Source organism: Xiphophorus maculatus, chromosome 5, assembly GCF_002775205.1.
Source record: "Xiphophorus maculatus strain JP 163 A chromosome 5, X_maculatus-5.0-male, whole genome shotgun sequence".
In the NCBI taxonomy this organism is placed as follows: Eukaryota; Metazoa; Chordata; class Actinopteri; order Cyprinodontiformes; family Poeciliidae; genus Xiphophorus; species Xiphophorus maculatus.
In genome coordinates this window covers 4,845,732-4,857,209 of record NC_036447.1, presented here as the reverse complement: position 1 = coordinate 4,857,209, position 11,478 = coordinate 4,845,732, and the positions used below count along the sequence as shown (strand labels likewise).

The 11,478-nt window shown below is 37.0% G+C and overlaps 1 protein-coding gene across 1 annotated transcript; it reads right to left on the bottom strand.

The window, feature by feature from the left end:
- Positions 1-407: 407 nt before the first annotated feature.
- LOC102229979 (perforin-1-like) lies at positions 408-11,261 on the bottom strand. The gene is made up of 10 exons (XM_023334496.1): positions 11,175-11,261; positions 9,365-9,640; positions 9,206-9,285; positions 6,919-6,964; positions 6,526-6,647; positions 6,301-6,439; positions 6,132-6,212; positions 2,222-2,718; positions 2,042-2,135; positions 408-900 (listed from the first exon to the last, which is right to left on the bottom strand). Exons 2-10 carry the CDS (start codon positions 9,623-9,625, stop codon positions 673-675), a joined length of 1,548 nt encoding a protein of 515 aa, XP_023190264.1. The 5' UTR covers positions 9,626-9,640; positions 11,175-11,261; the 3' UTR covers positions 408-672.
- Between the last annotated feature and the right edge of the window lie 217 nt (positions 11,262-11,478).

Here is an 11,478-nt window from a genome sequence, read left to right as displayed (position 1 = left end):
ACAGCTTATACAAGATTTGGGACTGTGCACTACGTAGCACTGTTGCATTGCAGCAAGAAGGTCCTGGGTTCGTCTCCCAGCCCGGGGTCTTATTGCATGGAGTTTGCATGTTCTCCCTGTGCATACATGGGTTCTCTCCGGGTACTTCCGCTTCCTCCCACAGTCCAAAAACATGACTTTTAGGTTAATTGGTCTCTCTAAATTTTCAATAGGTGTGAGTGTGTGTGTATATGGTTGTTTGTCCTGTATGTCTCTGTGTTGCCCTGCGACAGACTGGTGACCTGTCCAGGGTGACCCCGCCTCTCGCCCGGAGCGTTAGCTGGAGAGGCACCAGCACCTCCCAAACCCACTAGGGACAAGGGTGTTTGAAAATGGATGGATGGATGGATAATACAAGATTTGTTGAAAATATATGAAGTCAACAACTTGTTGCAATTTCACAAATTTTATTGTCATTAAAGGGAACACAATTTCTGGATTCATGTATTAAAGCGTAGTTATTTCTTGTGATTAAATGTTACACAGAATCTTGATTTTTTTTTCATTGTATGTTAAATACACATTTAGCTAGGTCTTTAACAAAGCTGAGTGATTAAGTATAAATTGTGAGTTTCTATCAGATTTAGTGAGTTAATGTTACATGATGAAATGAAATGGTTTCATTCCCAAAATTCACCAATCTCCTGTCACTAAAGGAGTTGGTTTATAAAGGCTGCACTTTTCTCCAGTCAGATGCGGGTCACAGGTTAGCGTGTATTTAACCTCAATGCCTCCTCTCGTTGCTTTGCACGTGAAAGTGTGAGTGCCCGGGATCAGGTACTTCTCGCAACGTCCGAGACGGTCGTCATAGAAAAGGTCTTGATCCCAAACCTCAATCTTCAGAGCCAGGCTTGTGTCCACCTTCATGAGAAAATTTGAGTGGATAATCATTCAGATGCATATTTTCTTGTTCAAAGTCAAATTATTTTGGTGAGAGAGAAAATAATGTCAGTAATAATAAACAGTTTTCCAAGCATCTCAAAAGTTGATAAATGCAGTGTAATCTTAGCCTAAATACAAGATATGAAATGCATCAGCTAGGCTGCATCTGTTTACACAATATATGTGTAAAGTGGTTTCTGTTCAAATAATTTCAGATTTTTTTTCTGTTTTTACTTTTATTTGTACTCGACCATAAACATCATAAAATGTGAATGGTCTAATCAAGTAAAAATAAATTCTTTTTCATGCAGGTGTTGAACCAGTATCTCAAAATATAAAGAATCTACAGCCTGGCTTGGATCTATAAATGGAGTTGATTGTCCATTCCCCAAGTTTGCCTACACAATATGCTTTTTGTCTGCATTACATATCATTGTTTACTTTTATTTGTCTTATTTGAGTGGATTTATTTATTTCAAACAGGTTTTTAAAAACAAAAATAAGCAATCAGTAGGACAGAGAAAACAATTGGACAAAAAGTTTTTGCTTTGACATTAAAGGTTCATTTTGTACATTTGTTGTTTGGACAGCCAACTTTTTATGCTCATCATTGATTTGTAAAAGCAATAAGAGAGGGTTATCACTTCCTGACTCCACAACAAGATTAGCAGAGCAGTGAGTGTGGGAGCCGCATGTCCACAGACATCCAGGTTGGTTGTGAGAACCGAAACAAGAACGAGTCAGGCCTAAAGGGAGGAGCTCTTTTCTTGTTATTCTGGCTGCTGTCTCATGCAAACAACAAGTTGAAGGACAAATTAGTTAATAATCAATAATTTAACATAATTTTGTTGCAATGGAAACTACAACACATTTCTGATAAATGATATTTGACCCAATATAAAATGTTTGCTAACAAATTAGTTTGGTGGCACCAAAGAATGTTTTCTTTCAAGACTGATGCATAAAAACCCAATTTTTCTCACTTCTGGTAATTTAATGTTTATTTTTCCAAAAATAGATTCTGGTATTAACTCCATAAGTTCTGCTGCATCAGCAGAGTAAATAGATTAGTTTGTTGTTGAGCTTTTTCAGCTAATCTGTGATGATAACGTTTACTGACCTTGCCCAAATCAAACTCAGCGTTCCACTGAGGATCATTGGATACAATCACTTGGGTCTTGTGGGATTTGGAACCATAGAACATCTTGGCATAGCTGTGAACAAAAGAGGAGCCATATAAAAGGTGTGCTCATCAGGTTCCATAAGGTCTTTGTTTTTTTTTACCTTTGCATCAACCCACCCGTCAGTCTTTCCAATCACATCTCCGTATAGTTTCCAGCCTCGAACAATGGTCACTGATAGATTTCCCCTTGAGGCGTGCAGAGGGCAGCAGTCAGAGGACAAATTAGGAGTGGTGGTCTCACAGTGTGGTTCTTGGGGTAATTTCTTCACAGCAGTGTCATTCAAATACTGCTCAATAGCAGCTTTCAGCCCTTCCTGTTGAAGCTTGTTTGGCACGAGCTGATAGAGAGGTCGAAGGGAGAACGAAACAACATCTGGATGTTCTATCAGGCTCTTTAGCCAGTTCATGTAGGCTGTGGAATCATTTTTGTAAATTGAAAACTCCCCCAACCAACCATCTCCTCCTAACACCTCTGAGTGGTGTTGGTGAAGACCAGAGCTGAAGTTAGTGGCAGAGTCCTGGTTTAGTAGGACACCCATGCAAGACTTCGGGACATGAGAGATTTTCAACTTTCCCAAGCCAACAGCAACACCCATAGATAAACAGGAGTGGATCTGGATGGAAGAATAAGAAAGAGATTTTTAAAAAAGCTGCATTACACCAGACATTCACATAAAGAGCCAGACACAAGCAGAGAAGAATATGTTCATGTAGAAATCCTTGGAAATTAAAATGGACAAAACAAACAAAAAAATTACACTGAAAATACTTAAAGTAGGTTGTTGGAAGCGATGAACTTCATATTTTTGCAGCTTTTAGTCTTATTTTATTTTAAAATGATAAGCGATATATTGTTTTTCCTCTCCCACTGCAAGTGGAATTTTTTTATGTCTCTGTGAACCAACTGTGTAAAATGTCCCAGTCTATAAATCAAACGCACCAATCCGATCAGTAAGCGCCGTCTTTTATAAGCTACCAAGCAGTTGTTTTCGAGGTGTGCTGTGCTGTTTTAACTGAGCAGAGTAACATGAACACAACTATACTGAACAAAAATATAAACGCTCCATGTCAAACATTGTTGCCATGTGGAGTTAACAACTATAAATGAGCATTTGCTGATATTTATTGTACAAAAGGAATATTTCTCTTGATTTGTGTGTAATTTTTAATCCAACTTGTTGTCAGTGAGCATTACTCAATGATTTGTTTTTTTTGTTTACTAGTGCCTGGGTGGGACATGTCCAGTTGGTGATCAGACAAAATGAGCAACAACTGGACATTTCTTGAACTGGGGACAATTAAAGGCTACTCCAAAATGTCAAATTTTTTCACAAGTCATAATGCCTCAGATGTCACAAGAGCGTGTCATCAGCATGCTGGATGCAAGGGTGTCCACCAGAGCAGTAGCTGTACGGCTCAATGTCCATTATCGGACCATATCAATCAATCAATAAATCAAATTTTATTTGTATAGCACATTTCAGCAGCAAGGCATTTCAAAGTGCTTTGCATCATTACAAACACAGAAACACAATGCAATATAGAATCAATCATTAAGTCAAGTTCCATCAATAAATTTGTAATTGATTACATTTCAAATACAATTTTAAACAGGTAGGTTTTTAGTCTAGATTTAAAGGAAGTCAGTGTTTCAGCTGTTTTAGAGTTTTCTGGAAGTTTGTTCCAAATTTGTGGTGCATAGATGCTGAAAGCTGCTTCTCCTCGTTTGGTTCTGGTTCTGGGGATGCAGAGCAGGCCAGAACCGGAAGACCTGAGAGGTCTGGAAGGTTGATACAATAACAGCAGATCTTTAATGTATTGTGGTGCTAAGCCGTTCAGTGATTTATAAACTAACAACAGTATTTTAAAGTCTATTCTTTGAGCTATAGGGAGCCAGTGGAGGGACTTTAAAACTGGTGTTATGTGCTCTATCTTCCTGGTTTTAGTGAGAACGCGAGCAGCAGCATTCTGGATCAGCTGCTTGATTGATTTGTTGGACAGACCTGTGAAGACGCTGTTGCAATAATCAATACGACTGAAGATGAATGCATGGATGAGTTTCTCTAGATCTGGCTGAGACATTAGTCCTTTAATCCTGGAAATGTTCTTCAGGTGATAGAAGGCCGACTTTGTGACTGTCTTTATGTGGCTCTGGTGGTTCAGGTCAGAGTCCATCACTACTCCCAGGTTTCGGGCTGATCGCTGGTTTTCAGTTGTAATAACTGAAGCTGTGCATTGACTCTAGATCCATAACTCTACACCTATAACTCTAGATCTATAACTCTACATCTATAACTCTAGATCGTTCCTCTTTAGGTCCAAAAATAATAACTTCAGTTTTGTTTCTGTTCAGCTGGAGAAAGTTTTGGCACATCCACACATTTATCTGTTCTAAGCATCTGTTCAGTGATTGGATGGGGTCAAAGGTCACCTGGTGACATCGTAATGTAGAGCTGTGTGTCATCTGCATAGTTATGGTAGCTAATATTATTTCCTGTTATAACCTGAGCTAGTGGGAGCATATAAATATTGAATAAAAGGGTCCTATGATTGAACCTTGGGGTACCCCACATGTGACCTTTGACCTCGTTGATGAGAAGTTTTCAATTGAAACAAAGAAATCCCTGTTCTTTATGTAGGATTCAAACCAGTTAAGCACTGGACCGGAGAGTCCGACCCAATTCTCCAGTCGATTCAGTAATATGTCATGGTCAACAGTGTCAAAAGCTGCACTGAGGTCCAACAGAACCAGCACTGTGCTTCTCCCACAGTCCGTATTTATATGGACGTCATTGAACACTTTTACGAGGGCGGTCTCTGTGCTGTGGTAACCATGGAAACCAGACTGGAAGGAGTCAAAGCAGTTGGTTATTGTTAGGAAGCTAGGTTGGAGATCGGCCTGTAATTCTGCATTAGTGATTTGTCCAGATTGTTCTTTTTTATAAGTGGTTTGATTACTGCTGTTTTCAAAGCCTGGGGGAACAGGACAGGTAATGTCCTGTTCTGCAGTGCCGGGGGGCCAGACACATTCTGGAGTAAGACGGGTGTAAAGATAAAGTCTAGACCCCGGCCTCAGACCTCAGAAACGCAGAGTGATGGATCCTCTGGGAAGTTAGAGTCTGGTGGCTTAAATGAAGTGAGGTCTGCTACGTGAGCGCTAAGGAGAGACGCCCCAAGTAAAACCTGTTGATTCATTCCATCTGTAAATTTAAGAAACTCCTTTCCAGAAGACATTTCTTCATGTGTATCTTGTGAATCCTGTGAATGAGTGGGTGAGCAGAGAGGGAGGGGAGAAGGAGGAAGGGAACCAGTTGCTCCATCTTCAGTCGATGTTGTATCAGCTTGTTTTGAAACTGGTTGTTCCTGATAAGCAGAGGGTTTCATCCTAGTCAGAAATCCTTGAGCCTGTTCTTCTGAAGCAATGATCACGTTGCTGTCCTTGTTGATAAAATGAAAAAGATTTGCAGTGAGTAGCTTTATCCCATGTTTATTAAGATTGCGTCCGCCTCTTCCAAAAAGGTGAAAGCGCTGCCAATAGATCCAGAGGTTATCAATGAAGGTCACTGAGCTGGCAGAGCAGCTTTTAATCAGCCATTTGTTTATCATGTCCAGCCTGGAGTTTAAGAGTGTGTTTCCAACAGACTGGCACTACTGCAAATTGACCTCATCCTTGTCGGCTACGTGACCACTCCACCACAAGATTGCCATATCGCGCTTGTCCATCTGCGGGATCGGCTAAGAGAGAGGGGAGAGAGAGACGGCTGGAGGGGTACAGGCTCCATCACACAGTACGAACAGTTCAGAAACAGTAAGAAATGAGAGAAAAAAGCAATTTAAAAACAGATTAACTTGTGTTTCAAACTGCCTATTGCTAGCTATTTTGACACGAAGTGCAGCCAATCTGACTGATGGCCTTATTGCGTCATTCTCCTGGTACTGCGTACCCAGTACCATATCGGCTTACTTAGAATCATGGAAGTATCACATATGGTTGTGTAAAACTCTGTTGTTTTGTACATTTTATTACCTCACTTGAGGTTAATCCATTCAGGGTGGACAAACAGCTTCGTGAAGATATCAGTCGTCTCAGTCGCCCTCCAAGTTCAACCTAAAACAGGTTTAAAGTTCTTTAAAATGCTTCCCTGCAGAAAAATATCTGTAACTTATTCACAATGTGTGTGTGCCAAAGTTCTCACCAGTCTGAAGTAGTGTGTGCCATAGGTGTTTATGAGATCTCTATACTCATTCATAGTAGAGGAGTCATAGTGACTTGGCAGGATGTCTAACTGCCTTTTGAACTCTGCGCTTAAGGGAGGTGTGGGTGATAATACAAATCTAGACACCAGGACAAAATTAGACAATTATTTCAATAACCATGACCTGTCAGAACTCAATGAAAAAAAATCTAATTTCCATTATACTTATAGTGGTTGCAGGTGACACTGTGTGTGCTGAGAGTGTAGCGGTCCTCTTTGCTCTGTTGTTTAGCAAACTTGTAGGCGGTGGTGCCTACAAGTTCAAACATTTGAACCTTCAAGCCATCCTGATGAAATATAGACAACACATGTAGTTTATAAGGTGTTAAACAAGAATCCATATTTTTTTCTATCACTATTCTAATTACTTACTTCAGTTCTAACTGAATGTAAACTAAAAAGATAACAAAATACTTGCTTGGAAGAGCACATATTAACTGAAATGAAATGGTGAAAGAAAGAAAATCAACCAGCAAGGTTTCTATCAGGGTTGTGTTATCAAAACTCAGGGCTGCATTGAAAATATTCTGAAATGTTCAGCTTTGAGTTGTTTCTTACCGTCCAATCATTGGTGTCTTGGGATGTGTAAGCCTTAATCAGAGAGCTGTTGGACATTTTAAAGGAAGTAATTATTATTAAACATCTATACAGTTCATTTCTCATATTTTAATAAGGTAGTTAAGCTTAGTGAATTTGTTGATTTAACTATTGTTATTTTAATACCACAGCCTTATTAGGCAGGTATTCATAAACTACAGTTATATTCAATAAATTAGAAAATGCTTCCATATGTGGCTCAGTTTTCAGATTAAAAGTACATTTGAAAATAACCTCTAAGGAGGTAACAAACACACTTTTCATTCCTCTGTATCAGAAAATATCTTATTGGTTTGCTGTGTTATTCCAATTTTCAAAGTTAGGTCTGCATTAGTGGTATGTTGAAAATCTTCATAATTAACAGAAATAAAAACTTTAAAAATTCATATGTGTGGAATTATTCTATATAATGTTTCACTTAGTGATAAAACTTCTGAAACAAATGGACTTTTCAATAATACTCTAATTTAGTGAATGGGTCTGTATTTGCCTGTTTTCTTCTCTTGGTAATTTTTATCAAAATTTGTAGTTTGTTAATAATTTTCCTAACTAATTATTTATAGTTATTCACAGTCAAACTGATTCTCATTGTTGCATGATGGTCCTTGAGCACATGTCCCTTTGTGTGTGTGAATATATTTGTGTGTTTGTTTTTTAGGATTTCTCACCTTGTAAGTCCTCATAAGAAGTGCTGTCTTTGATTCAGGGGTTTGGTTTAGGACTAAGGAGTGACTTGAATTTACATCGGGTTTCGGGTGAGAGTCAGATTTTTATATGCACAGACTAAAGATGTTAAGTTGTCTTGTCACAACAGACAAAGTGAAATAGACATGAGGTGTGAACTATGCAACAAACCGCTCTATCCAAACAGAAATGATTTGACTAGAGAGAACATTTCTGACTTACAGTTTACACCATAAAATATTTGAAGGTGCTCGACTTAAAAATGACAGTCTGCTAATTTAAAATGCAATTAAAGTCAATAAGAAAATTGTTTAGGTTTTAACTCAGAAATTAAAGTGCATTAGGTTCATTTAACAAGAAGAGACATGTTGTCTAAACATTGTTTTTTAAGTTCTGTTAGCACGTTAATCTTGAATTGTGAGTTTTAACTTAATACTGGACTTTAAACCAAATAATCATTTCACAATATGCAAAAAAACAACAACTTCTTTCTCACATTTCTGTATTATTTTCACTCACCTTATCAAGTTAAATTAAATAAAATACGTATTTTATATTAGAATAATTAAAATTCTTGTTTCAATTTGATTAGAACAGAAATTATCATTTGCTAATGAATTTAACAAAGATCGACATAAAAACATAAATTCTGCTCAAAAACTTTTAGCAGAGACTTACAACTTATTAAAATGAACATTTGCCTTAATAACACACCAAAGTCAGATCAATGTAACACACATCCATCTCAGGATACAAAACCATGCCGCTAAGCATTCTGGGAAATAGTTCCCATTCCTGTGTTTTTCTTCTTTCAGTGTTTTTAGTGCTAACATATAAACTCTAATTTATTCAACTCTTTTAGGTTTGACAAAATTAATGAAATGCTAACATATCTTAAATACTGTAAGTTTATCTTTCACAAACTCACATATTTAGGATAAAAATCTAAAACTAAATTTATATATATTAAAGAATAGAAGATAGTAGACACAACTAAATGTGTCCCAAATGTTTTACAGTGTATACGGCTGCCCCCGCTCTGCAGAACATGGTCAGTGCGCTACAGGCAAAGAGAAGTAAATACACAAACTCAGACACCCTCCATAGCTTTGATACCTTTCAGCTGACAGTCTAGACGTGCTCCATGATTTGTCTCAAGTTTGGGATTTTGTTTTTACAACTTAATTCTCCTTCAAACTTTACTACATTCTTTTTGTTTTTCTTTGGTCTTCATGATGCTGTTTGTAAGATTAGCTGTGAACTTAACTGAGAATCAAGGTGAATTTTATTGAATTATACATTTATTTTAGGTGACCTATGAGGTCAACTGGTTCCACTTGAATATATTTATAAAGATCAGAATATCAGTTTAAATGCACACCACATATTTCATATTTAACTTCCACTTCAGAATTATCCACTATGTGTTGGTCTACCACATAAAAGTCCAATAAACATACACTGTTGATTGGAACATGTAATTGTAACATGTAAAAAAAAATCCAGTAATTTAATTATGTGATTCAAATTTTACAGTGTTCACAATCCGGTTTAAATACTGTACCTAAAAGAGGTGTGATAACTGCTGATGATGTCAGCACTGCATTGACTGCTGGCACTCCAGTCCACAACAGATGATGGAAGCTTAAAATGAAGAAAAGTCGCATTATTGTTAATCCCTCAAGTCAGACGTGCAGCTGTTTATTTATGCATCTTTAATTACTTTTTGGTAGGCATGGTTTTGAAGAGGGTTGGAGCAGAGAGTACAGCTGCCATTGGGGCTCAGATAAGTCTTCACATCAATCACATGAGCTCTTTTTCTTTGCAGTGTGACTATATCAAAACCTTCCCCCACCATCTTGTGGCCTGGTACAAAACGAGCAACATCACACTCGCTTTGGGTCCCGATAAGACAGGACAGAACAGAGGAGTGAACAAGGAGGACGCTCAGGAGAAGAAGAGCTGAAGTTGAATCGGGCAGCATAGCTGTAGTCAAAAGCTAAAAGATAGAGAGAAAAGAAATTAAATTGTATTTTTACATAGTGCATGGCATTTTCCTTATTTTCTGACTTTTTGAACATCATATAAGAAAGTTAGTTAACACTTTATTTGAAGTGGTGTGCATAAGACTAACATGACACTGTCATAAACATAACATAAACCTGGTGGGCTTTATAATGCTTATGCTAACACATGCAAAAATAAAAAAATAACTGAACAGAGAAACATATGTAAAAATGTACATAAAAGTTCATGTATGAATTAAATGTGTAATTGTTTCAATAAATATTTAAATGTATTTAATACATGGGTAAATATCTGTTTACAGTGCATTTCATTGTAACAGTACAGCACAGTTACCCATTGAATTTGGAGGGTCTGGCTGACAGATAAAATAAAGTCAGGATGTGCTGCTAACACAGGACAATAACCAGAAATGAATAGAAGTCAGATTTAATGGTTATATATTGTTTAAGCATATTGTGATTATTACTTGCCCATGCATTAAATACAGTTGAATATTTATTGAAACAATTGTTTATTTAATTCATTTGAACGTTTCTGTGCATTTTTACATATGCATTTCTGTTCAGTTATTTTTTATTTTTGCATGTGTTAGCATAAGCCAATATCACAATTTTGAGATAGAGTATTCATTCATGGGAGCAGCAGTTAATGATGGTGAAACATTAGTAAACAGTTCTAGATAACACAAAAAGTTTCAGCCAGTAGATATTTGTGAAGGAAACAATAATAAATAAGCATATCAGTGATCATTCCTTGTTGTGTGAAGAGTTTCTTCATTCCCTCATCAGGGACTGAGCCTGGATTTATTAATTAATAATAAATTATGGATTACAATTTGTAATAATTACATAAGCCAAACGTCGAAGCGAGTTCTGATCCCCAACAATTTTGATGTCCCCTTGTGAGGTTGCTACAACATTTTTGGTTTCCACAGATCTTTGATTTCAACAAACAGCCACACATCTCCACCACATTAATATCAGTGGAATTATAAATTCAAGGGCTGCACTGATTTAGTACCCATCCAATTTATCTGTGTCAATTTTCCTAATTTTAGGAAATCAGTGATCGGGCGATTTTTACATGTGAAGCCGATCTTATCCAACGATTTTATCTACCTTGGCAAACGTATTTAAAGCAACTGCTATCTTCTGCTCTGCTGTGAGAGGTTTGACTAGTAGACCGGCCAAGCAGATCATGTATAAATGTTTGCAGTTAACAGTAGTCACCCCACTGTTGCTAACTCATCAACTTTCTGCCTATATTTAGCAAGATTACAGACAAAAAAATTAATATCGTCTAAAATCGAAATCAGCAGGTCAGGAATTTAGTAGATTCTTAATTGGGAATCAGCCTGAAACCTGCAATCGGTGCACTTCTAATAAATTCATGAGAAAAATATCTTCTATAAAAATTTTTTTATAACTCAATAAACACGCAATACTTTTTAATTGCTGTAGTGTATTCTAAACAAAGATACTCTTTGTATATTAAAAAAATCTTACCTGTCCAAAGCAGACTGAAAAGAAGTTGAAAGAAGCAATGTCTAAGTTAGCTGAGCTGAGAACTGTGGTTTATAAAGCAGCAGCCCTGGAGAGATAAAGATTCATACAGAACATCATGTAAAGGTCAATTCAATGTAGTTACTTTGTTTCTTGTAACTGCCACTGAAGTTTGAAGATTTTATTTTAGCAGTGATCTTTTTAGAATATCTACGCTAACAGAACAAACAGTTCTACCGGAACTTTTTGTTCCAGTAGAATAAATAGTTTTACTGGGACTGCAATGAAGGAATAGTTTAACATCAAG